Source organism: Colius striatus, chromosome 27 (assembly GCF_028858725.1).
Source record: "Colius striatus isolate bColStr4 chromosome 27, bColStr4.1.hap1, whole genome shotgun sequence".
In the NCBI taxonomy this organism is placed as follows: domain Eukaryota; kingdom Metazoa; phylum Chordata; class Aves; order Coliiformes; family Coliidae; genus Colius; species Colius striatus.
In genome coordinates this window covers 1,575,594-1,602,452 of record NC_084785.1, presented here as the reverse complement: position 1 = coordinate 1,602,452, position 26,859 = coordinate 1,575,594, and the positions used below count along the sequence as shown (strand labels likewise).

The following is a 26,859-nucleotide window of genomic DNA, read 5'->3' as shown; positions in this document are numbered from 1 at the left end:
AGACTGGGAAAGCACCCGCAGGAGCATCGGGAGGCTGTTGCCTGGGGGAGGCTCTGCCTGCATCCCCCCTCTGGTCCCCAGACCATGGCCATCCATCCATCCCTTCCCTGCCAGCTGTGCTGTGCTGCCCCAAGGAGCATCCCACAGTGTTCTGCTGCTCTGAAGGCTGGGGGTCAGCAGCTGTATGCAGCAGGGAGCTGAGAACCTCTGGGTCATCTAAGTCCAAGACAGGTTTTAGTTTGCAAGCCCGGAGGTCTTTCCTGTTATTATCCAGGCTGCAGCAGGGGAACAATAGCAGTGGCAGCTGGTGTGGTGTGACCCAGAGATAAGAGGACAGTGTGATTAGCAGGAAAACTGAATAGGTCAGGAGCAAAAAGCAGTCCTGAGGGAGCAGCACCACTAGGAATGAAGGGGTTTCCAGGCAGAGGACCACTAGAAGGGAGCAGGCACTGAGCTGGCAGAGATGCAGCTGCAGACAGAGTCCTGGGTCCAGTTCTGGGCTCCCCAGCTCCAGAGAGACAGCTGGAGAGAGGCCAGTGCAGGGACACCGAGATGCTGAGGGGCTGGAATGTGTGTGTGAGGAGGAAAGGCTGTGGGCCCTGGGGCTGCTGAGGCTGGAGAAGAGCAGCCTGAGCTCAGGGGCACCTCAGCAATGCTGCTCAGTCCCTACAGGGTGGGTGTCAGGAGGCTGGGGCCAGGGTTTGGTGTGTGGGGGCCAGTGGCAGGACAAGGGGTGATGGGCACAGGCTGGCACACAGGCAGTGCCCCTGGCCCAGGAAGAGCAAGTCCTTTGGTGCTGAGGTGAGGGAGCCCTGGCCCAGGCTGCCCAGGCAGGGTGTGGAGGCTCCTCAGGAGGTTCCCAAACGCACCTGGACACGTTCCTGTGCCCCCTGAGTGAGGGGAACCTCCTTTAGCAGCAGCTGGGGCTGGAGCAGCTCTGCAGGACCCTTCCCACCCCCATCATGCTGGGATTCTATGAAATCCAGGGCTGGTGTTATGGGATAAGCACGCTGTGGTCCCAGCCAGGGACCAGGCAGTGCTGCAGCCCCAGCCAGGGGTTTGCAGGGAGATGCCACAAAGGTTTTTTTGAACCTCAAACCAAGAAAGAAAAAGAGGAAATGGATGCTTGTGTTTGAGCTCTGAGAACTGTGCCATGGCACAGACACAAACCCTGGAGACACGAGCGATGCCCTGGTGAGAGAGCAGCTGAGGGCACAGCCAGCAGAGACTCTGCATTGGTCACATCATGTGGTGCTGCTGGAGAAGGGGCTCAGCTTTGGGTGAAGGTGGCACAGAGGATGCAGAGGCAGAGCAGGGGGTAAATCCAGTGGCCAGGAGGGTTGGGGTATCCATCTCAGGGGGATGGATGTCCTTTCAGGTAGGCAAAGCCTGGGAAAGCGCAGCTCCCGAGGGCCACAGGGCTTTGCTTTCACCACCAAGGAGAAACTGGGGAGAGGCCAAAGGCAAAGGAACCACAGAGCCATTGAAACCAGCCCGGGGGGAATTAGCCATTTCCTAGCAATGAGGAAATAGGAGGTTAGCTCAGGACCTGCAGGGCTGCAGGGAGGGAATGGGAAGCCAGTGCTGCCGACAAGTGAGGACAAGCCAGGGCCAGGGGCTGCGGGATGAGACCGTCATCTGCCCATGGTGCAGGCAGGGGAGGTTGGCAGAGCCACACAGCCACCCTGCTCCTTCCACCCAGCACCTTCCTTCCACCCTGCACCTTCCACCACACCTCTGGCTGCAAACCCCGAGAGGCATCTGCCTCACCCCGCAGCCAGCCGACTGCAAACAGGGCAGCACCGGGCATCCAGGCACGAAACGAGGGTGATGGCTGCTTCTGGGCAGGAGCCAAGCTTGGCACTCCAGGACCACTGTACCAACCAGCTTGTTTTCTTTCTATTGAGGAGCATTTGGGGTAAACCACATCTGAAGGTGCTCGTGCTGCCAGGCTGAGAGTTTCCCACCGCCGTGGCTCCGCGTGGACAAACCCGTCCCAACCTGACTCTGAGAACAGGCTGGAAGAGGAAACAAAACCCCAACACCCTGGGGTTTTTTTCCCTGTTGAGCATCTCTCAGTGGGATGTCTGAGCACTCAGGGCAGCAGCTGATGGCTGCCCTCACTAACAGCATCTTGCCAGCTCCAGGGATGAGGGGTGAGGGGCTGAGACTCCCAAACCAAGCAGCAGGAGGGACTGAGCTCCTCCAGCCAGCCCTACAAAGCTCCTCTGGTGATATGCAGCATTTTGGAGGCCCAATAAGAATCCATTATTGTTGCTAATTAATGAAGCCATCATGCCAGGTCTGGTCTGTGTGCCCCTTGCTGCTTGCTGGTCCCCTCTGGGTGCTGGCACAGCCTGCAGAGGTGGGGACATGGCTCCATCCTTCCCCTATTGCTTCAGGAGCCCTAAATTCCTCTCCCAGCCCAAGCTGCCTCTCCCAGGACCCGCCCAGCTGCTGGGTCACTGCTCCCAGAGCAGGACAGAGGCACCCACCGTGTCTGGCACCTCCTGGCCACCAGTAAAAGTGAGTAACCAGCTCCCAGTGACCACCCCCACCATCCTCACACAGGCATCGTGGCCTGGGTAAGAACCCCAGGGCTGGTGGCTTCATGTGTCCACGGCATGAGGACACTGGAACATCCCACCAGATGATTTGGAGAGCCCAGTCCCTTGGTGGTGGTGTGGGGATGCTGATGCTCAGCTCACCTGGAAAACCTCTGGTGTAGGCACCCAAAAAGCACAGTGTTGTTTATCCCACGTTCCCAGTGGCACTTGGGGATTAAGAGCCTTGACCTATTTCCCCAGGGGGGGGATGCAGCAAGGCTTAAATCCCTGGATGCTTGAGGAGTGCAGGAGATCTGCAGATAGAGCCCTCGTGGAGAGCAGGCTATCAGTAATTAATTGGCAGGTTGATATAGTTATGTGCTTAGATCATCAGCAGCTGATCCTGCTAATCCCTTCTTGTGCAAGGACCTGGGTGAAGGGGAGCTGCTGCCTGGCATTGCTCTGCTCCCAGGGAGATGGGGTGTCTCTGTGGCATCCCCACATGCCACTGAGGCCAAGGAGGTGCAAAGGGTGACCCCCAGTCCTTAATGTCCTTAATATCTCCTGCCCCATCACCTGCATTTTCCCAGGGCACTAGAGGGAGGATTCCACCTTCTCTCCATCAGGGGAATGGGACCCACAGCTGCCTCCCCTTGAGCCAGGGGCTGAGACATTTTCTCATTTGAGCCATTCTTTCAATAATCATTAAAATAAAAGGTAATTATCACCCTGTTGACTCTGGGATTGTGTTGAGCACAGGCTCCTTCTGGCCTCCAGCCCAGTTTGGGAAAGCAGCAGCCCCTGTGTGCTGCTGGGAGCTGCTCTTGCTCACCAGCAATGAGTTTCACAAGCTTGCTTTTATTTATTTAACTCCCAAATCTTCCTCTTCCTCAGGCATCCCATGGAGTGGGTGGGTTTGCTCTGGGAAGGGGCTGGAAGTATCTAAACCCACCTCACAACCCCATCCTGAGGAGAGCACAGGAGAGCTGTCTCTATCCTGCTGTGGGTGAGCTCAGCTCGCTCCTGCAGCCCCCCAGAATCCCTGGGAACGTGGCCCTGGGGTGTTCCAATGCCCTTGGGCTGCTGCAGGATGTCCAACAGACACAGGCAGAGAGTCCAGCAGTGCCATGGGTACCACATGGAACCCATCAAGCCCATCACACCTGAGCTCACCCCGCTCTGTTTTCTCCCCATCCCCCCTCTCCTCACTCTGCTTCCTCCTGGCCCTTCAAATGCAAAAGTGAAAAAGCCACACCAGTGGAAAGTCAGGCTAACAAATACAAATAAAACTTCCTCTGGATGCTAAAAATGACACATGTAGACAGAGAGAAAAAAACCTCTGAGGGTGACAATAACAGAGAGAGGAGCTATTTCAGGGCTGGGCTGTTCCATTGCAGCTCTCGACGCTGGGGTTGTGGCTGCTGAAAACCAGCCACTTCCCCAGGGACGTGACGTGTTTCCTTTCCATCACAAACTGATTTAGAAGCAAAACTTTCTACATTTAGGCAGCGAGAGACTCAGCTTCTCTTTTCTTTCTCTCTCCTCTCTCTCTCGAGCTGATGGTGAGCGAATGGAAGGAGAGATAAAGGGGGTGAGACCAGCTTGGAGTGACTCGACCTGGCTTCCTCCTTTGGGGTTTTTTTCCCCTTGGTTCTTTCTAAATTATCAAAAAGTGAAGCAAAAAAAAAAACCCCACAATTAATATTTTCCAGGCTGTGAAGCCTCCTGCTCATCCAAGGGAGAGTCTGTGGCTCTGGGCTGGCCACTGCCCCTGCCACGCCACGTGCTTGCAGCCCTCTGCCTGCCTGGGCACTCATGGCAAGGCCAGCAGTGCCTCATCCTGCATCCCGCAGGGGATTGTCCCACCATGGTGCCTGCTGCAGCCACTCAGGCAGATTCCTGCTCTGTCCATGTCTCCAGGTCCATCTCCATCCTTATCTCCATCCCCATCCTCATTCTGCATCTCCATCCCCGTCCCCATCCTGGCCCCAATCCCCATTCCCATTCCCATTCCCATCTCATCTCATCTCATCTCCTCTCCATCCCCATCCTCATCCCCATCTTCATCCCCATCTTTATCTACAGCTCTATCTCCATCCTCACCTCTATTCCTATCTTAACATCATCCTCATTCCCATCTTCATTCTCATCTCCATCTCTTTCTCCATCTCCATCCTCATCCCCATCTTCACTCCCATCCCTGTTCTCCCCATCTCAATCCCATTCCATCCCTATTTCCCTCCTCATCTTCTTCCCTATTGTCCTTCTTCATCCCCATCCCCATCTCATCCTTCTCTCCATCATCTCCCTCCCATCCCATCCCCATCCCATCCTTTGGGGCTGGGGCCATGGAGCTGGGGCTGTGTCCATCTCTTCTCCTCCTCCTCAAATGATGGTGATAATTTCCTAGAAGGATAAACATCCCATTGGCTCTTCTCTCCTGTTCCACCAAAAATAAACACAGCAGCCACAAGGAATTAAAGGCAGGGAGGAAAGGATGACTATAGTTTGACTGCAGGATGTCAACAAAGCCTGACCTCTCATTTACACCAGGCCCTCTGCATCAACCCAATGAGCCAATTACACCCTCTGTGGAGGGTAAGTATAGAAAAGGAGAAGAAGGAATCCAACTTTAGCTGACTTCCATGACATCTCAAAGTGTCATTTCCTCTCCTGCTAATCTTAGAGCTGATGGCAAGCTGGCCAGCCTGCTTGGTATTTTTTTCCCCTGGGTTGTGGTATGTTACCCAGTTTCCTTTTTGTGTTGCTCCCCTGCAGCTTCCCCCAGTGCTGTGTGCCTGGGTGTCCTCCTTGGCACCTCCCAGCCCATCACCACAACCCTTCCTGGTGGGCACATGAAGGCTGGCAGAGATTTGTAGGACTCTTTGTGTTGGGGCTGGTGTGATTTATCCCCTGGGAGGTAAAGAGCCATTTCTTGCTGCAGGGAATGCCCCAGCCATGTTTAACCCCGCCCTGGGATGGAGCCAAAGCTGGGAAGGGTGACCAGGGAGTGAATAGGGGATGGCACAGACCTGTTTCCTCCCTTGCACTGGGAACAGGTTGCTCTGGGACAGCTCCAGGGACTGATGCAGGGCTGAGATGCAGCAACAAGAGCATCACCATCCCCTCTGAACAATGCCAGAGCTCCATATGTGGCCAGGAGCAAGGCAGTCCTTCGTGCCTCAGTTTCCCTCAGCTGCAGAGTGTCCACTGAGCTCTTTCTGCCCGTGGCTTGTTCCAAGTGCTCCTGGATGCAGCCCCCAAAGCAGCTTTGTCCCCACGGAGGATTTGCAAGAGGGTGAGTCCAAACCTCAGACAAAACCAAGTCTTGGATGAAAGTCTAATTAAAGAGCTAATTAAAGGGGAAGCTGAGCTAAGCGGCCAGTAGGCAGAGCTCTTCTGGTTTCTGGCTTTCATTTTGGTTTTGCTTTCCAAGAGAAGTGGGTTGAGGCAGCGAGGGAGGGCAAAGGGCACAGGGCACCTGCCTGCTGCCAGGGACCCTCCTCAGCCTGAGTCCCCCAGTGACACTGGGCCATGCTCAGCATCACCTGCACGAGGGTCTTCCTGGCATCTCCCTCCTTTCAGACACAGGGGGCTGGTCCATCCCATGCAGTTGGCACAGACCCTGAAGCAACCAGCCTCACCTGGCATCGTCCCACGCTCGCTGCCAGCCACAATCCACAGCTCATCTGTTTTATTCTGAAGCAGGCATTAAAGCTCAAGGGGCAGGTGAGACATGCTGGGGGTCAGGGCAGAAATGGGGTGAGGGGAGGAGAAGAGGGTGATGCCATCTTTCCTGGGGCACAGCTTGGGGTGTTAGCCTTGGGAGGAAAGGGAACCCACCCTCCCTGGTTTGGGAAGTGGAGGGGCTGGGGGTTCTGCTGGGAATCTGGGCTGGCAGAAGGGTGGGTGCATTCTCAGTGGGTGCTGGGGTCTCCTCCTGGTCTGGACAGAGGTGGCACAGGGAGGGGATGCAGCTGCAGGGGAAGGGTGTGATGGGCAATGCTAATCCTCGTAGTATTTGGTGAGGAATTGAGTTGAGGCCACGGGGGAACCGAGATGAAAGTGCTCCACGAAGCTCTCCATCGCCCATGCACCTGGGGAGAGACAGGGAGAGGGGGTGAGAGACAGGGAGCGGGGGTGAGAGACAGGGAGAGGGGGTGAGATGGGCTGACTGCAGGCTCCACGCCATGCAGTGGCTGCAGCTCTGTCTGGGTGCTGCAGACCACATCCTGCAAAGAGAGGCAGGCAGGGAGCCCCAGGCTCTGCCCCATGGGCACAGGGAGATGTAGGGATGCCACCCTGAGCACTCCCAGGCTGAGGTCAATGCCTTTGGCTTCTCTCATACCCACCTCTGCCTCTGCTGACCTTTGGAGCTGGTCATCCCACAGCTTCCTGTGAGCCCACCCCAGGGTGTGTGGAAATCCCCCCCCAGCTCCCTCACCCCTGTGCACTGAGCTGCTGCTCCACAAGCTGTGGCAGCTGAGGAGGGATCTTCCTTCCCCACCCCTCTGCTGCCTGCCCTCACCTGAGCATGCTGGAGGTCTGGGGGCAGCTCATGGCCTCAGTTTTCCCTTCACTGGGGGTGGCAGGGAAACCCTCACCAGGGTGGTAGGCAGGAGGGATTCCCTTGTACCCTGGGGCCAGAAATCCCCCTGCCAGGGCTCAGCCTGGAGCGTGGGTCTGGCTGGTGGAGCTTGCTCCTCCCTGGCCACAGGGGCTTTCCCCAGGGATGTCTGATGGAGCCCAAGCAGCTCGTTGCCACCTCTGCCCCTGCCTGTGAGACACTCGATGGGGACACAGCTGATGGGAGGAAAGGAGATGGGGAGGGGGAAAGCTGTTGTTTATCTGAAATCCATCCTCCTCCCCCCTTCCTGGCACTGCTCTTTAATGTCACGCTGCAGACTGGCAGCACTTATCTGCCTGCTCATCTCAGCCCCAAACAGAGCAAACCAGCCCCTTTGCTTTTGCAAAAGTGCTGAGCAAAACCTGAGCTGCTGCATCACTCACTCAGGGTGGCAGAGGTGGCTCAGGGTGCTGCTGCACAGCATCTCCCCAGAATCATCCCCCCCTTCAGGCCCTGAGCCCTCCTTTGAGCCACCTCCCCTGGCCCAAAAGCCACACCAGTGGGCTCTGCAGATGTTCCTGGAGCTGCAGGAGGACGTGTTCAGGGTGGTGCTGGGAAGGAGGTCCCAGGATGCTTGGGCCAGACCCTGCACCCCACCTGGGAGTGTTGAAATGCATCAGGCTGCGTGTGGCTGGGGAGTCCCAGATGCTCCCACAGTCAGGTTTGCCAGCACACTTGCCAAAGCAGGCAATGACTGAGCCCTGGCACACTCCTGCACAGCCCCTGTGCCCCTCAAACACATCAGTCCCCAAACAACACCCCTGGTACAGAGGAGCAGCCGCTCATTTTGGGGGCTCAAACCCCCCTCCCCAGCTCTGAGGGTCCTGGCAAGCTGGATGCCAGGGGAAGGGGTCTCAGGGGGTGGGAGATGCTCCCTCTGCACCCACAGCCCTTCATCTGTTGGGTTTCAAAGCACTGGGAGAGCCTCAGAGGGAGAGCAGCCGCTGCCCCCCGGGACTGGCCCCGACTCCCAGGGCTGCTGGGGGATGTCATTGATCTCTGTGGAGCCTCCAGAGAGGCCCCTGATGAAAGGAGCTGGGAGGAAGCAAAGCTCTCAGTGCCAAGCACGGGGCCAGGGTTTTTCCTGACCTACTTTCCTACCTGCCCTGGCCACGCTTGTGCCCGTCCCTCAGGGAAAGCCCCAGCTGCAGCCCCTGAGCTGAGGCAGCAGCTCCTGGGGCTCCTGGAGCCTTCACACCAAACCCATCCCCTTGGCTACATCCCTGAGCTGAGGGTCCCACCTCGGGTCTGAACCCCCAGGCACAGGGTGGTACTGCAAACCCTCCTGCTGGCTCCCAGAGGTGGGGACTGGGAGTCACAGAGACCACAGAGCCAGGAGGGGAGTGGAGGGAGGGGGCAGCTGTGCCACAGCCTCCTCCCCTCCCCAAAACACCCCAATGTTTAATCTGGGGCTTGATCCATTTCCAAGCTCATTGCCCAGAGGTTGATATCCTCACTTTTAGCCCTTATCACAGCACCCACCAAAGAGGAGCAGCTGCTGACACCCTGATCCCTCAGCACCAGCTGGGGAAACTGAGGCAGGAGGCAGCTGCTGACACCCTGATCCCTCAGCACCAGCTGGGGAAACTGAGGCAGGAGGCAGCTGCTGACACCCTGATCCCTCAGCACCAGCTGGGGAAACTGAGGCAGGAGGCAGCTGCTGTGCCTGGGGAAGCTCAGGAACACTCCGTCCTCCCAGGCACCGACTGCACGGGGCTGCTTCACAGCCCTTGCCATCCTCCCCTCCTCCCAGCCCCTCAGTGATGCCAGCTGTAATTTATCAGCCTCATCAGCAGGGCCATTCTCTCTGATAGGAGTCCTGATGCTTTTCTGCCAAGATTAATGATGTCCCAGCAGAGGTAGGCGGGAGGCCACCGGCCGCTGCCGTCCCCATTAACTGACACAGGGGGACTTGGGCCAGCACCATGTGCCCCCCACAGCCCTTCCCTGCCTCTCCTGGCCCAAACACAACCATTCCCTTCCCACTGGGGCCCAGTCCAACTCGATTCCCCAGCTGGGTGGACGGGAGGCACACGAGGGCGGCTCATGAGCCGATGCTGGAGCTGGATGGAGCTGATGGGGGGGTGGATGGTCAGGCTCAGCCCTGGTCCCCCACAACGTTTCTGGGAGGCAAATAAGTCCATTTCCAGTTGTAAAATGGTTTTCTGAGGCAGGAGGTTTGGGGCTAGGGGAGCATCATGGCAGGATGGCTGTGGAAGGAGAAACAGCATCACCCCAACCATGGCATTAACCCTCCAGATCTTGTGCTGATTAAAGATCCCCCACAGAGGAAAGGAAGGAGGTGGAAAACAACCAGTCTCCATCCTCCTGTGGGCTGCAGGTGGGTCAAAACTGTCCCTGGTGCTGCTGTGCCACCTTCACCATGGCCAGGGCTCCCAAATTCCCCTCAGCCCCTGGGGTTCCCCACGTCTGGCTGGAGAGGTGGCAGCGGCTGCCAGCGCCTCGGGATGCTGCCAGTGACATCTCTGCAGACCACAAACCACTATCTTGCATCTCACCAAAATGCAAACAAGGGCTCAACAACCCCCTCCCTGGGTTCAGGAGGGAAGTGGGGTGCTCTGAGCCACCCCCCAGTTCCCCTACAGCCTCAGGGACTCCCCAACAGTCTCCATCGTCGGTCCTGAGCCAGGCCAGAGCTGGTGCTCAGTGACAGTTGAGCTGCAAAGCTGTGGCACAGCCACAAAGTGGAGTGAAACAGACTCCAGTGGAGAAACTGAAGCTCCCAGAGAGTTCTTTGCCCGAGGTCATCAGAGAGGGAAGCAGCACAGATGGATTTCCTACACTTGTTAACTCCCCACATTTGCACAGGGAAAGGCTCTTGCTGAGGAGTGGGGACACGGGGACATGGGGCCACCACCCTTCTCAATTTGGCCCCCCTTGGCCTGGGACCTTTCCCAGTTCATCCTCCAACTCTTCTCCCAGGGCAGAGGGGGAAGGAGGGAGCTTCCCCCTGAGAAATCTCTTTTGTGGGGCTCCATGTGCTCCCTGAGAGGCTTCTAGCAAGGGACAAGCTGCCAGAGGGATGGATGTGCCAGTGGTTCCATCAATGTTTGGGGATGGATCCAGCCTCGAGACACCCAAATCTCATCCTTTGTCTGCTTTTAGGGCTCACCCCTCACTCTCTGGCTGCCCTGGACAGGCCAAGCCTGTGATGCAGCAGGGAAATGGTTAAACATAAGCTTCAAGCAGCTCCTTCAAGAACAGGCTCCGCTGAGACAGCTGCAGATGTTGCAGAGGAAAATATCTGCTGATGTTTTACTGGGTCTTTCCCAGGGCTGGGAAATGGGATGGAGACAGCTTGGGGTCCCCTGAGCCATGGGGACGGGGGGGGATCTTCCACAGGACACCTGGGTCTGCTGGCTGAACCCCTTTGGGGGTGAAATCTGAGAGCTGGAGCTGGACATCCTGCTAAAAAGAAGCTTTATCTGGTCAAAAGCTCTTTGGTGAGGGTCTCAATCTCCTTTCCCAGCCCTGGGATGCTGTGAAGGGAACATGGGTGTGTGGTCTTCTCCCCCCCACCACTGTGGGGACAAGAGGCTGGGGCTGTGCCCACTCCTCTGGCAGGGGGGTGGCTTCAGTGCATGTCATTAAGAAGCAGAGCTAATGAGCCAGAAAGCAAAGTGGAGGGTAGAAATAACCCACAGAGAGCCTCACAGCAGCAGCAGCAGCTCGCTCTGGCACGGGATGAACATCAGAGCCCTGTGCTGGGTGGGTTTGGGGGTCTCTGCTGGGACAGGGAGCTCGTGCTTTGCTCAGTGCTGGTGTGAGGTGCAGCAGTGAGTCAGGCTGGCACACACCAACCTGACCTGCTCTTGTGGTCCTGCCTGGGAAAGTTTTGAAGTTTCCCTTCCTGAGGCCATGTGAGCCACAGCCCTGTGTCCCCCCCTCCCCAACCCCCCTGGCACCAGCCTGGGAAGGAACCCACTGCTTTGCACTTTGCAGGGTGGGTCCTTGCCCATACTGGGTTCTCCCCCCACCCCCAGGCTTCACCCATTTCCCCCCTCTTCACCCATTTGGGGTCCCACTGAGGGGCTCAGCTGCTCAGCTCCATCCTTGCCCAGGGTTTGAGGAGGCAGCAGCCGTGTCCCGGCTGGGCAGGGGGCAGGGAGGGGGAGCTGGCAGTCGGGAGGGGTTGTGTCAGCTGGGCTTTGAGCAATCCCTTGCTAAACCATCCCCACTGATCTTTATCTCCACGCTCCGAGGTGTCGGTGATGCAACAGCCAGAGCGGCTCAGGGGGGGGATGTGCCCGACAGGACTCAGCTCGATGGCACAGCCCATCCCATCCCCTGTCCCTGCTCCCCATCCCCAGCGCGGGGCCGTTACCAGCCCAGCCTCCTGCTGCCCTGGGAGGATTGAACACCCCCCACCACGGCCCATCCAGAGGATTTTAAGTCCCTTTGCACCAAATGAACAGCCCCAGCACTTACAGAATCACAGAAGGGGTTTGGGTTGGGAAAGCCCTTGAAGCTGCTGGAGCCCAGCCCTGCCCTCACCCTGCCCAGCCCAGCACTGACCCACAGCCTCAGCACCTCAGCTCCACGGCTCTGGGATCCCTCCAGGGCTGGGCACTGCCCCAGCTCCCTGGGCAGCCTGGCACAGGGCTGACACCCCTCTCAAGGAAACAGCTCTGCCTCAGCTCCAGCCTCAACCTCCCCTGGGGCAACTTGAGGCTGTTTCCTTTTGTCCTGTCCTTAGTTACTTGAGAGCAGAGACCAATCCCCACCTCCCCACAGGCTCCTGTCAGAGAGTGCTCCTGTCTCCCCTCAGCCTCCTCCAGGCTCAACACCCCCATTCCCTCAGCCCCTCCCCAGCCCCTTGTGCTCCAGCCCCTTCCCCAGCTCTGGCCACGCTCCAGCCCCTCAGCATCCCTTTCCCTTAAGGGACTGCTCCTTACCCAGTGAGGCTCTCTCCTGGGGGCTGAGGGTGATGCCCTGGTGATGTGGCTGCAGGTAGAGGCGGAGCTGGTAGCGGTGGTACCCGCTGCGGGGGGGCGGCGTGGGCCGCACGTACTCTGGGGGTGCGAAAGGTAACGGCTGAGCATCCTGCTGAGCAACACCTGCAGCCCACCACAGCCCCCTGCACACCCCTCCCCTCCAGCCTGGCATCAGCTCTCCCCACCCACTGCTGTGCTCTCAGGCCTCTCATCACATTTGGGGCTGAGAAAGAGCTCAGCAGCTCAGGTGCTTTGCTGTGCCCTTCCAACCCCACCTGCATCCCCCCCTGTTCAGCTGCCTGATGGGCAGCTCCTGTTTTCAACAACCTCCCTCCAACCTCCTGATGCCAAACACCACCCTCTCCTCCTCCTCTTTCAACTTCAGAGCCCTGGGGTGCTCTTCCTCTCCTGCATCACTCTTCCCAGCCCTGCACCAGTCCCACCATGCTCCCTCCTCATCCCCCCACGTGCTGAGTGCAGCCTCCCTTGGGTAGGGTGATGCAGGGATGTGCCAGGGTGAGGGACCAAACCTTAACCCAGCCAAAAAGGGGAGCAATCAGTGCACAGCTGCCCAGATGTGAGGCCTGCAGCTGTCTCAGGGCATCATCTCCAGCTGGAGAGGGACATCCCTGGGGCCAGACCCCCCTGACCCGATATCAGCAGCCATCAGGGATGGGATAACTTGATGCCAAGGGACAAGAGGCTGAAGCTCCCCTAGGATTCAGTCACTCATGGACAGACAAGCCCTTGGCCCCTCTCCTCTGCTCCCTCAGGGTGCAAACTCCATGAGCACATCTGGCTTGTTTTGAACTGAAACTCTTTGTTTGTGCAACATCACAGGAGTTGTTGGGATTCACCCGCTTTTTATCTCCTGTTTGTCTCTCTCCTTGTACCCCTCACCCCTTTTTGCACTGGTTTGGAGCTCTGCCAACTGCTGGGGAGTGTTTGAACCACTTTTGCCTCCAGAAAATGAAAAGTAAAAGCATCTCCTGTATCAGACAGCACCCAGCTGCACACTGTGAACCCCTGAGGTCCCTCCCTCATGTCCCAGAGTGCTTGTCCCACCCAGCTCTGCCATCACCTCATCACACGTCCCAGCCAGGGCTGCAGGAGACCCCCATCCCCACTCACCCGTCAGCACATGTCCTTTGATGTCCCCAGTCCTCAGATCAGCACCCTGCAAGGACAAGAAGTAGGGGGGTGAGGTGCTACTGAGACCTCCAGGAGAAAGATGTGGATCTGCTTCTCCCCAGGGATTTGTTTTCCAGCATTTGGAGTGTTTTCCTTGCAAAGGAAAAGGGAGCTGGGGAGGGGAGGAAGGAGCATGCTGAGGGCTCTCTGGGGCTACTGGGGACTTGGAGGCTGGATACATGATGGTCACCTGTATGTGGAGGCCAGTGGGGATCCAGGTTGGTGATCCAGGTTAGTGCCAGGCTGTGACAGTCTGTGAAAGCCACAGCAGCCCCATGAAAAGCCTCAGTGCTGCTTGACACACAGGGATTTGGGGAAGAGGCTGGGCAGGAAGGAGCTGGCAGCAAAGGACTGGGGCAATTTCACTGGTATTTCTGTGGCAAAGCTTTGGTTTTACTCTCAGTTTGAACCCCTCAGGTTTAGCTCTCCATCCCCAGCCTAGGCCATCTCCCTGGCTTTGCTGAGTGTCCAGACATCCCCCCTGGGACTGGATTAATGGTAAGAGGGCAACAGTGGGAGTTTCAGCCACATCCTGGCCCTGCACTATCCACCTCACTCCTGACCTGCTGGGCTATTCCCAGCCCAGCCATCCCCCACCTCCCCACTCTCACTGTCAGTGCTTGTAACTCCTTTCCTACAGCACCCGTTATTCCAGTCCTGCCCACACACACCCTGCTGCCAGGGCTCCTCCGTCCCAACCTGCCCTGGGAGTTATTACCCCAAAAACAAACCCCAGATGCATCAGATAAGTGCAAAGCAAAAGTGCACACGGGGAACATGGTGGATTTCCCAGATCAAAGCTTGGCTTTACCCAAAAAACCAAACCTGCTTTGCTTTGACAGCCTCCTGCCAGCTGCCTGTGGCACAGCAAAGGGCACCAGGAAGCCAAGGGCCCGCTCAGCTCCCTGGCAATCAGCTCCCCAAGGCTGCCTTGACACTTTGGCAGCTGGAGCTGAAAATATCCCCATGACAGAGAGGTGATGACTAAGATATTTTGGGCAACAACTGGCAAGTTTGGGTGCTCTGATTCCTAGGGGGAAGGGAAGGCAGAGGGGGAGGGAAGCACCCCAGTGTGTGCTGGGGGAGAGGGAGGTGGATATGAGGCTGTGGGGCTGCACTGGCTGCTCTCTCCCTGCCTTATCTGCCCAGATGTGTGAGCATAACTTGACAGATGTGTGCTCACAACCTGACAGGGGTGTGAGCACAATCTGCCTCAGATGTGAAAGCACAACCTGCACTTGTGAGCACAAGCAGCACACATGTGCAACCATAACCTGCCAGATGTGCATCCCCAACCTGCCCAGCTGTGTTCTCAAACACACATGTGCAACCATAACCTGCCAGATGTGCAACCCCAACCTGCCCAGCTGTGTGCTCAAACACACATGTGCAACCATAACCTGCCAGATGTGCAACCCCAACCTGCCCAGCTGTGTGCTCAAACACACATGTGCAACCATAACCTGCCAGATGTGCATCCCCAACCTGCCCAGCTGTGTTCTCAAACACACATGTGCAACCATAACCTGCCAGATGTGCATCCCCAACCTGCCAGATGTGCAACCCCAACCTGCCCAGCTGTGTTCTCAAACACACATGTGCAACCATAACCTGCCAGATGTGCAACCCCAACCTGCCCAGCTGTGTGCTCAAACACACATGTGCAACCATAACCTGCCAGATGTGCATCCCCAACCTGCCCAGCTGTGTTCTCAAACACACATGTGCAACCATAACCTGCCAGATGTGCAACCCCAACCTGCCAGATGTGCAACCCCAACCTGCCCAGCTGTGTGCTCACAACCTGCCAGCCGTGCATCCCCACTCCATCCCTTTGCACTCACCCTTCTCCATCCAGATGTGCCCCCCCACATCGCATCCCCGCCCCTCAGCCCGCCCACCCCCGCCTGCCCGCATCCTCCATCCAGATGTGCACATCTGCCCCGTGCCCAGCCGGGTGTCCTGGCAGCAGGAGCTCCCGACCAGCGCCGAGCACTCCGCGGGGCCGTTTGCCAACCCTCCCTCTTCAAACACGAGCACTCAGGGGTTTTTCTTTCCCTTGCAGTTCCCGTGCCGGGCTCTTCGCTGCTATTCCTGGCTTGGCCACGGGCTTATCGGGGGAGAGGCCGAGCCTCCTCCCCGCCTTCTGCCCGCTGCCGGGGGTTGCTGCTGGCCCCGAGCGCCGGTGGGTCCTGGCTCGCCGCGGGGATGGGAGAGTCAAAGGATAAAGCTCCTTTTAAGAGGCGAGAACAGGAAGAGGGCGGGAGGGAGAAAGTAGGGACGAGCACTGCAAACCCGGCCTTTCTGGGCTCGTGTTTTTCAATAGCAAGCAGCTGTTTTGGAAGCAAAGGAGTGAACTCCTGCAGCAGAACCTGGCGGGGTCGGGTGTGAAGTCCCGGTTGCTCCTGGGAGCTTTTCCTCCCACCTGCAGCTGGAAAAGGAGGGTTTGGCTACTGGGAGAGGAATGGTTTGCTGAGAAGAATAAGCCCCCCATCCCCATCCCCATCCCCATCCCCATCCCCATCCCCATCCCCATCTCCATCCCCATCCCCATCTCCATCCCCATCTCCATCCCCATCCCCATCTCCATCCCCATCCCCATCCCCATCCCCATCCCCATCCCCATCCCCATCTCCATCCCCATCCCCATCCCCATCCCCATCCCCATCCCCATCTCCATCCCCATCCCCATCCCCATCTCCATCCCCATCCCCATCCCCATCCCCATCTCCATCCCCATCCCCATCCCCATCCCCATCCCCATCCCCCAGCCCGTTGTGCTGGGCGAGGGGAGCATCAGGAAGATCCCCAGCACGAGCAGAGCTAATGGACACTGATGAGCTGCTGGGTTTATTAATGCCCTTTTATGAGACCATTAATAGTTCCTAATGACACCATTTGAGCTTCCCAGCCTTTTATCTTCTCCTTCTTTCCCTTTCCCCTGCCGAGGACACAGTGTAGGAGGCAGAACCAGATATTCCCACCCTCTGGCCGGTGCTGGTGAGGCACGAGCTGCTTGGGGAGATGCTTGTGCATCCAAATGTGGGCCCCACCATTCCTGTACCAGGAGCACCAGTTTGCCTCGGCCAAAAGAGTGGAGAAAACGATTCCTTCCCCCATCCCCAACAGCCATGTGCCGAGCTGGACAGCAGCCACGCCGAGGCTCTGAGCAGATCGCAGTCAGCCCTCGCTGCTGGGGCAGGGCAGGGGGGGAATCAGTAAACACAAATAAACCAAGGCTGCAGTGAGTCACATTTTGTTTTCTTCTTGCTGTTCTGTTTTGTTATTTTTCCTTCTCCCCTTTCTCTTTCCTTTCTTCCACCCCCTCCCCTTGCTCCAGAACGTGTCTGATCCCATCAGAGGGGAGGGGAAAGGGCTGGGTGGCGAACGCGCCAGCGGAGGGTTATGGAAAGTGGGTGTGGGAATCGGTACAATCGCTGGCAGAGCACCAGCACAAACAGATGACGGCTGGGACCCAGAGCTCCACGGCACTCTGGGGCTGGGCTGCTGCTGCCTCGCTGGGCTCATGCTCCAGCCCAACCCCGGTGACCCCACAGGGCTCAGACGGGGGGGGGTCACGTCCCGTGGGGTTGGAGCCAAGGTGGTGGCACATTGACACGATTAAGCAACAATTAGCCAAGTGGGGAAGTTAATCCCCAAGCAAGCAGGGCTAACACCAGCCTGATAGGGAGGGGGGAAAGGCAGCTTCAAAGCCCACACAGCCAGGAGCCCACATTTGTTATTCTCTTTCTCTGTGATCTTCCTAATGAGGTCAGGATTGGTGAATCGGCTCTGGGGAGCATCCCAGCAAGGGCAAAGCAGAGGCTGCAACACTAGAGAAAGGAATAGGATGCTCATTGCAGCTCCATATGGGTCTGCTCAGCTGTGTCCTTGCAGGGGAAGGTGCTTTGGGTTTTCCTCTCCCAGCAGAGGCAGCAGCAATGGTGAGCATCAGCTCCCAGCCTCAGCTCCCAGCAAGGTTCAGGCCCGTGCTGCTTTCCAGCTGAAAGCATGTGAGAAGCAAACGCACCCACTCCAAGAGAAACTCTCTCTTCAATTATTCCTGCACAGAGGGAGGCCATGAGAGGGCAGGGTGAGCTCCCAGCACTCCCAAAATCTGTTGTTTCCCAGCTCAGCTGCCCATTTGCATTTTATCTCACTCCCAGGCCAATCCTGGGCCACGGGAGGGTCCTGAAGCCCCAGCAGGACCCTGCTGACCCCCTCCCTCCTGGCTCCAGACCACCCTGGCTTTTCCCATCACCATCAAGTTGGGGTTTTGTGCCTGAAGGGGACTGTCAGCTCTTACCATCCAAACCCTTTGGACTTGTCTTCTTTTAACCACTAAATGTAATGTCACACGATGCCACCAAACCAAAGCCCTGCACCTCCATGCTCTGTGCTCAGTGAGGAAAGCAATGGGCAGGATCATCAAAGCACAGGGAAAAGACATTGGAAGGGGTTCCTGGAAGAAAAACTCACCAAGGTGAGGGTGTCACCTCCAGCCAGGGAGGTCTCTGTGCTGCTGAGAGGGGAAAAGTCTCTGTACCACTTCCAGGGCAAGGAGTGACTTAGTGCAGGTGATGCTGAGAAGAGACCCCGAGTGCTCACAGCAATGGGGGTTTGTGGGGTGCTCAGGCACCAAGGATGCTTCCCAGCACCCCCTGTACACCATGCCCAGACACCTCAGGGGAAGCCAGAGCCCCCTCCCTGCCTTTCAGAACCCTTTGGCTGCACTACAGCCCATCCTGGCTGATCCCATGCTGCTCTCTGTGCCTGCTGACCAGGTAAGTCAGGAAGGAAGATGGAAAACTGAGGATTACAAGTGTCCTGGCACACTTCCCCCCACCCCCCATCACTTTTGGCTGCCCAGTCCAGGGGTGCATCCCCCTGTACCCCTCCTGCTCCTCCCCAGCACATCCTGGGATCGTCTGAGCCTTCTCCTGCTTCATCTCAACGTGCTCAGCCCTGAGCTGGCAGAGGCACAGTGGCCTTGCTGCAGAGAGGGGACTAAGGGTTGCATCCCCAGGGCCACAGATAAACCCACACTGAAGCCTGGCACAGCACTCAGAGCTGGTGCTGGATCCTATCACACCCCAAATCCTGAGGAGCCTCCCTGTTGGAACCAGACCAACTTTGCCAACCCCAGATTTTATCCTCAGCCTCCTGCTGTCTGGTGCTTCCCCAGAGCCTCAGTTCCCGGATCCTCAGGATGACTCAGGGCCCTCAGCTTTTCCTCAGAGCCAATTTCCCTCCTCTGGCACCGCTGGAGATGTGGCACAGGCTGAGCCAAGGCAGAACTGATCCCCAGCATCTCACCATCACTGAAACACAAGTACCCCACGCCTCCAGCCTGACTTTCACCCAGCTCTTAATTGCTCAGTCACTTTGCTTTTCATGCCTGCAAATGACAGGACATTAATCTGCTGCCTCCTGCTCCTCTCTCTGCTCCCAAGTAACAAGTGACAGGACATGAGGAAACAGCCTCAAGTTGCACCAGAGGAGGTTTAGATTGGAGCTGAGGAAGATCCAGAACCTCAGCAGGTGAGGAAAAGCCACACCTGGGTGGAATGGTACTGCAGAGCCCCTGGATCTGCCTGTGTGGGGATGATGCTGCTACAAGCACCGTAACCTGGTGTTTGCAACCTCAGCATCATGCCAGGACACCATTTCTCAGCAGGCAGTGACCACCTGAGCTGCCTGAATCCACTCTGATGCACCACACAACCTCATCCCAAAACCCAAAGGGTTAGAGCCCCTGGGGAAGTCCCCTGTGAGTCCCTGAGGGCAGAAGCAGCTCCAGGGGACCTGTTGCCACTTTTGAAGGCATTAGATGGGAGCAGGACTGAGTGGCCACGCTGAGATGTCTCCAAAGAGCCTCTCCTCTGGCTTTCCAGGGTCAGCATCACTGACCATTTCCCCCAGTTGCTTTTAGGATCATCAAATAGTGATCACAGCTCCCAGGCTTTTGTTGTTTGCTGTTTTCCTCTGGATTGCTCCAAATGGGGAAAAGCCACCATAAAAAGATATTAAAACCTAAATAATCAGGCATGGTTGTAATTTAAATCAATGCTTGTCTGATACACCCTAATGCCCCAGGGAAGGACATGCTGGAGGGTTATTAAGTAAGCAAAATAAACATAAATCACCTCAGTGTTTGGCTCTTTGCAAGATTTTCCCTTCATCTCAGGGCACGAGAGCAGCAGAGCCAAAATGCTGCTGCTGTTAACAACCTGAACCCAGCTGAGACCTTCCCAGGGCTCCTGCCTCTCCCCTCCAAGCCCAAGGATGGAGTTTTGGGTGCCAGAAGAGGCTGTTTCAAAAGAGGGAGGTTCTGCTGGGTGGATTTCCAGCCAGCGACAGATCCCTGCCTGGCTTAGGCGTTGCTGGCACACACGCTCTGCCCAGCTGCACCTTTCCTCACTCATCTAGGTGAGGGGTCCAAGCCAGAGGGGTGGAGGCTGTGATGACACTTGAATGGTTTTGAAACATCAGACAAAACACTTGGGTTGTTAAAAAGGGTTTCTTGGGGGGGGGTTAGCTTTTAAAACACTCAGAAGCCCCTGTGCCAGGCTGCCCAGGGAGTGCCCAGCCCTGCAGGGATCCCAAAGCCATGGAGCTGGGTTAGAGGTGGGTTTGGCAGGGTGAGGGGAGGGCTCAGGCTTCATTTGAAAGGGCTTTTCCAACCAAAATGATTTGATGATTCAGTGCACTGGCCTCAGATGTGCTGCTGCAGGAGGGCACAGGGCTTGGTCTCACACTGTGGGTATGTGTGTGATGGGTCTGGGGGTCCAGGTTGGCTGATGAGCCAAGAGACTGCACCAAGGAGCTTCCCTGCTACCCCTCCTCTCCTGGATCCCTGGCAGAGAAGCACTGGGGTGCATTTAAGAGAGAAAATTGCACCACTTCACTAAAAAGATGCTCTGAAGCAGCTGATGGAAGGGGCTGTACATGCTCTGGTTGCTCTTTGCACCAGCTCTTCCCAGTGTCCAACAGCTGGAGCAGCAGCAGGCAGGGAGTGGGGTGGCCACGACCCATCAGGCCCCAAAGACTCTTTTGAGGAGCTTTGCAATGGTGTGGTTACACCCCATCTCCCAGCCCCTGGGCCTCTGTTGTAAACTGGGATGATCAACGATGGAGGTGATTGCTAAGAACAACAGGGCTGTTGATAGCAAGCCCAGGGGTGTGTTAGGAAGCTGTGTGGAGGCCAGGGCTCAGAGGCTGCCTGGCTCTAATATCCCTGTGGTGTTGCAATTGTGGCTAAGCTCACAGTGGAGCTGGTTGCCAAATGAGTCACCCTGACCCATTGGCCTGGTGCTGCCTCACCAAAGGGAAGGCTGGGGTGGGCTTCATCCCACACACCATCCAGCCTGGAAGCCCCCCCCAGCATCCTCTGCCTCCTCAGTTCTGGGGGGATAACGTCTGGTGCTGCATTGGTGGGGAGGGAAGTGGAGCTGGGTTTGGAGGAGGAAGGCCTGAGGATGGCTCAGGTGTGGAGAGGGGAGTGGGCAGAAGGGGAAAGGGCAGATTTTGCACCTTTTTTCTCAAGTGTTTTGCTGAGCTTTCTGCTGGCTGGGGCAGGGTGGCACCTCTCAAACACGCTGCTTGCGACACCCGTGTTCCCAGCAGCTGCTGGACCACACCTGCAGCACTCCACCAGCAGCTGGCCTTTGCTGCTCCTTCTCCAGGAGGTCCTGGGGGACCTCTCCCCATTCACCCCACAGTGCCCTGAGGGGAAGGTGCCCTCCAATATCCCCAGTGCCTACTGGGTCACCTCCATCACTCCCATCAGGGAAAGGTGCACGCTGAGAGGTTGCAAAGCCCCTGAGATCTCACTGTGGGGAAGAAGCTTAAACTGGCCAGAAAAAGGACTGAAAAGGTGTTTTCCATCCCAAATGTTGACAGCTCTTGAGAGTGGGAAACTTGTTTGCTGTGGGTGCCTGTAGCTTTAAGATGAGTTTGCTTTTCCAGCAGCACATTTCCGGAGGATTCTTGGAGAAACACCAAATTTTGCCTAATTCAGTCATTTAAAGGCCTGGAGCCTGACTGTGTGCAGAGGAGAGCAAAGTCTCTCTGAGGCTGAAACCCTCCCCTGGGGCTGGGCACAGGACAGCCCTGAGGATTTGCTCCCAGGGAGGTTGCAGTACCTTTAGGGATAGGAATATGTTTTGCTTCCAGTGGTTGCAAAGCACCAGCGTGTTCTTGTGCCACCATCCAAGCAGCAGCACACAGTCATGAACACCTCTGTGGGGCATGTGAGCCTCAGCCTCTCATGCTTGAACCATCCATCCCTCCACGAAGCACAACCAAGGTGGATGCTCTGAGCTTCAGTCTGAGCCAAGGGGAAAGGCTGGGGAGGAGGGCAGGAGCCTGGTGGGTGCTGGAGGAGGAGATGCTGGGTGCCCATGTGCTGTGGCTCCTCTCAGACACTATGGGAAGCTCTTAGGATGAAAATACAGCTTGTCTTGTGCTGTCAGGAGGCCAGAAGAACTTGATGTTTTCAAGCCACCAGCCAGCCTTCCCAAAATAAGCATCTCCTGCCTCTCTGGGGTGGTCCTGCCTTTCCCAGCGGGTTTTTACCCTTCTGACAAGATGTGTCCACACTAATCCCCCAGTACCATCCACAGCTGAAAGCCCAGGCACATGAAACCAAGGCACGAGCTCAGATTTCTGGAGGGGATTGATACCCAGCAATGCACTGGGAGCTCGGATGCTGGAGCATCACTCCCCCAGCTGCCACGGGAGGATGCTGCATCCCACCCTGGCAGCCAGAGCCCGGCACGGGACTAAGGAGGGGGCAACCTCAGCGCTTGGGTACACACACACACACACATATATACAGACAGATCACAACCCTCCCCTGCAAATTCTTCCTCCCTGGGGTGTCTGATCCGTGTCCCGGGCACCTTCCCGGGCGCGGGGGCGGATCAAAGCCCGCGCGTGCCAGCCCTGCTCCCAATTCGGCTATTTTGGCTTCACTAATCTGATGGGAGCGCCGGGGCAGGAGCGTGGGGTTGGGGCGGGGAGGGGGGAAGAGGAGGAGGTGGGGGGGAAGAGTTCATTTTCTTCTTCTTTTCTATTTTCTCCCTCCTTCCGTTGCCCAAAAAACTTCCCCTCCCCAACTTTCCACAAGTGATGACGCCAGCCCCCGGCTGGGACCCGCTGGGAGGGGAATGTGCCGCCTTGGCCCCCGCCAGCGCGTCCGGGTTGCCGTGGGCTCAGCCTCACCGTGTGTTTCCCCCCTCTCTCCATCCCCCTCCTCCACGTCCTCCCCTTTCCAGCCCCCTCCAGCCGCTTCCTGGCGGCTGGACTTGGCAGCGCTGGGAGGGAGAGTCCAGAGCTGCCCCTGGGACGGGAGAAAGTCCAACAGGAAACTTCGTTCGCTGGAGCAGTGTGAGCTCTCCCCCCTCCCTCCCTCCCGCTTCCCTCCCACTTGTTATTTCTCTCTTATTTTTCGGGCTGGTGAAGGGGAGGGGTTGCATTTGGAAGCCTCAAAGCTGCGGGATGCTCAGCAGCAACTTCAGCTCCAGGCGCTGAGAAGCGAAGGCAGCGGCGCTGAGCATCCCATAGCCCCCAGCTCCAAGCCAACCCATCCCCGGGGGTCCTCCTGAAACCCTCCCCCATCCACCTTCCCCCCTCCCCATCCCGAGGGTGAGGGGTTAACGGCAGCGGCACTGCTCTTGCTGCACACGCTTGGCGAGCGCTCAAACCCTTTCGGCTGCCAAAAAAGCGCTCCGGCGGTGCCACGGACTTCCCTTTTCTCCATAAAAGTCCATCGGATCCGGGCTCCCGTGGGATGCTCCGGCTGCGGGAAGGAGGAGGCTGAGCCGCCCTACCTGGGACGCTGTTTGTGCAATGCCCCATTCCCTCCCCCAAATCCCCCCCTAATTTGGGAGCCTTGCCCTGGCTCCCTACTGTGGCTGAGGCTCCAGTAAGGGAAAACTCGTTTTTTGGGGTGTATTTTAGGGGTGGTGAGGTGAGCTGGGTGAGGAGGTGGGCAACGGGGTGGGCTGGGGCTGGAGGTGCTACCCCACTCTTGTCTAGGGCTGGGGCTTGGACCCACAGCTCCTTCTCCAGAGGGATGGAGAGGCTTGTGGGAAGGAGGGAGAGGAAAAAGCCCCCCAGGAATGTTGATGGGTGCTGCTGGAGGCAATTTCTGTGCCTTCTCCTTGCACAAATGGTGCTTTCCTGCCATGGGGAACGGGACAGTCTCCCCCAGCTCCAGGAGGAACAGCTTCCCCCTCCTCCTCCTGACTTATTTTGGATTGCTTGCAGGTGGTGGTACAAATATAAAGACCAAGAGGTTCCTCCTCAGCCTTCTCCCCAAAGCAAGGAGTCAAAAGTTCCTTCTCCATCCTGGGATGGAGCAGAAATGCTGATACAAGCCAAGGGCAAGAGCTGCTGTTACCTACAAGGATGCTCAGACCTGCCCCATACAGGCAATGCAGCCTGGTTTGGGTTCAAACCCCACACATTTAGGACCTGTGTATATCCAAACTCCTCTCCAGCTTATAACCAGGACCAGCACAGCGAGCTGAAGCTAGTGACCATGTGTGGGGAGGCTGTGGTTTCCCCCCTTGACCCCACACCCAGCTCCCAGCCTCCTTGGCTTGCAGGTGACACTCCACAAGCCCCGTATCAGTTACAGACGAGATGTCATCACGCCAAGAAGCTGGGGCTTGCATCAGAAATGTCTTGCAACGAAAGACAGCCAAATTCTTACACCTCTCACACACACACACACACACACACACAGAGAGAGAGGCTCAGTAATTAACTTAATAGGTTTCTTACAGAATGCCCCGTGAGTGATGCTCAACATATTCAAGTGTTGACAAGACGGCGCTGAACCCGCCGCCTACGCAGCGGGCAGAGCAGAGCGAGGCACCCAGCACAGACACACCTTCATTGTCTGAAACTTGTAGTAAAACTCCAAACCCGCCCTTGGGAAGTGGAGACTTGAGCAGATGGGGCTGGCTAACCCTTTGCCTGCTGGTGCTCCATCCCCAAAAACTCCATAGGACATGGTAGGATGGTTGTGGGTCGCCTCCCCCCACACCTGCCATCAAGAAGGGGAACATGAGTTGGGAGGTGTCTGGAGGTTGCTGTAGAAGTTGCTGAGTGTATGGTCAGGGTGAGTTTTAGCTTCCCATTCATCACCCCTGAGAAATCTGCTCCAAGCCCAGGGGAGATGAACACACTGCTGTCCTCTGGGTCAGGATTTGGGCCATTAGTGTAAAGAAAGGCTGAACATCCCCCCCCAGCACAGTCCCTCCTCACATCCCACCTGGATTTGCTCAGTTCCCTCCTGCCTTGGGAAAGTCTTTCCTATAAAGGGCATGATTCTGGCTAATCTGTGCTTGATGCTGTGAGTGGCCTCAGCCCCAAGCCCAGGAGAGCCAAACATATGACCAAATGCCCTCCCAAAGAGTCAGAGAGGGAAAAAGAGAGGGGGGTGAAAAATCCCCCCTTGGCAGAGGGATTAATAAACTTGTTTGGATGGAGATGTTTTGTAAGAGGCAGCAGAGAGCTGCTTTGTGTTGACTCTGGGGTGGGATCCTGAGTCAGGAAAATTGCTTAAGAAAGGGTGGTCGTTCCTACAGGTTTCTCCAGGTTGGGAAACGTTGGGACCCGCATTGTACAACATGTGGAGCAATCCCCAGAGCTGTCATCATTATGCTGATGAGCTCCCAAACCCGTTGGGCTCACTCCACGTCCCCAAGGGAGAGATAAGGCTCTGCTTATCACCTGGGGATCAGCTCTGGGGAGGAGGGGGGGAAAGTCTTTCAGCTGGTGATGCTTCCTGAGCCTTGCAGCAGGCAACGGGCTCATTGCAACGTGTCCCATCAGCTGGATGTGGTTGAGATGGTGTAGAGGAAGAGAGGACTGGCCTGGAGCTGGGACACTGCATTGGGGTGGTTCCTTCCCTGTGTCCCTGTCCTCTTGCATGCTGCAGCCTCATGGACACAGGGCCTGTCATCATGCTTATTTTAAAGGTGTTTCTTCAGATTTTGAGCACCTGAGTGGAAGCAGAACTCGAGGGGAAGGTATTTGCTCCCCTTGGTCTTAGCCAAAAGGCTGAGAAGGGCAGTGGGTTAGCAGTGGGCTTGGCAGCGTGAGCTGAGGGGTTGGACCTGAGGAGCTTAAAGGGCTTTTCCAACCAAAACCATGCAATGATTCCATGATTCTGTGATTCTGTGATTCTATTTTAGGTGATTTTTCAGCCAGGAGCACGCTGACCACGTGCAAAGGGCAGAGCTGCTGCAGCAGGCAGCCGAGAGCCAGGCTGCAGAGAGTCGAGTTCACGGGGCTGTGGAATTAAGGCTTGAGCTGGGAGTTAGCTCTGCATTGTCAGGGAATTAAAGGTTTACCTGAGCGTTGCAGACAGAGGCTTAAAAAGGTTTTACAAACACATTAGATTTACAGCTCCCTGAAATTTCAACACCCTTGGGTTTACCCCGCCAGGGAGGATTTTGACCAGGTTTGGGATGGTTTCCCTGATGAAACACGTGCTGGTGGCAATGAGTGGTGGGAACTAGAGCCCAGGCTTTGCCCATGGCCATGTGGCATCCAAAGTCAATGCCAAGCCCTTGTTCAGAGCCTGCCTGGGCTCTTGCAGAGGTGTGATCAGACCCTAAAAGGAGTTATGCCATGTAAAGCCATCGATTCATTGGAGCCCTGGCATTGAGGTCTCTTGTCTCTCCCCAGAAAGCACAGTGGTAGGAAAGGTTTGTGGAAGCTGGAGCATCCTTTCCACCATCAGTGGGTGCTGGGGGTGCTTCCCTTGGTCCTTAAAGCACATCATAGAGGTGAGACCCAGAAGGGGCTGCAGAATGGCAGCAAATCCTTCTCACCCAGCAGCACTGTCCCCAGAGCTCTGAAGGGTGAAGGACCTGACACAGGAGTCTCCAACCCTGGAGATACTGAAGAGCTGAGGTGCTGAGGGCCATGGGTTAGTGCTGGGCTTGGCAGCATGAAGGGAAGGCTGGGACTGCAGCAGCTTCAAGGGCTTTTCCAACCCAAATGATTCAGTGCTACAGGAGAAACACATCCCAAACAGCCAGCAGAGCTATCAGCTGCCCATCGGGTATTGCACAGAGCCGTGGCAGCCTGTTGCATGCACGGAGCAAACAAGCTGCAAGCAGGGCCAGGCTGAGGTGCAGGAGCTGTGCAATGCCCAGCCTGGGGCTAGAGGGCTCACCCACACTCTGGGAACAGGAGCTCTTGCTTGCAGCCCTACTCTGAGGCTGAGCCCTGATGGCAGGAGGATATCGCTGCCCTTTACGTAAGGCTCGGGGTTGCATGGAGGGAACAGACTTGCACTAGCCCTTGGCTACCTGCAGCACAGCCAGCCCCAAGCCACCCATAGCCCTGGGATGGATCCAATCCCATTGTACCTGTGCTCAGTGGGATGTGCAGCACCATGCACCAGTGGGAAAGAGACACCCCCCCTTGCTTCCCCCATACTGCTGGTCCTCTCCCCATCCTGATTCCTACAACTTCCCACTCCTTTGGGACAGAGAGAGGTGCAAAATAGGTTGTT

The 26,859-nt window shown here is 56.9% G+C and overlaps 1 protein-coding gene across 5 annotated transcripts in view; it reads right to left on the bottom strand.

Annotated features, from left to right (window-relative positions):
• Window positions 1-6,257: 6,257 nt before the first annotated feature.
• Window positions 6,258-26,859, bottom strand: part of PEBP4 (phosphatidylethanolamine binding protein 4) — a 79,520-nt gene continuing 58,918 nt past the window's right edge. For all 5 annotated transcript variants that reach the window (XM_062015785.1, XM_062015784.1, XM_062015782.1 and 2 more), the window contains exons 5-7: window positions 13,260-13,305; window positions 12,090-12,206; window positions 6,258-6,643 (exon numbers count right to left, since the gene is read on the bottom strand). In XM_062015785.1, coding sequence (XP_061871769.1) covers window positions 6,552-6,643; window positions 12,090-12,206; window positions 13,260-13,305 — 255 coding nt within the window. In that variant the 3' untranslated portion in view covers window positions 6,258-6,551. The remainder of the gene's footprint in view (window positions 6,644-12,089; window positions 12,207-13,259; window positions 13,306-26,859) is intronic.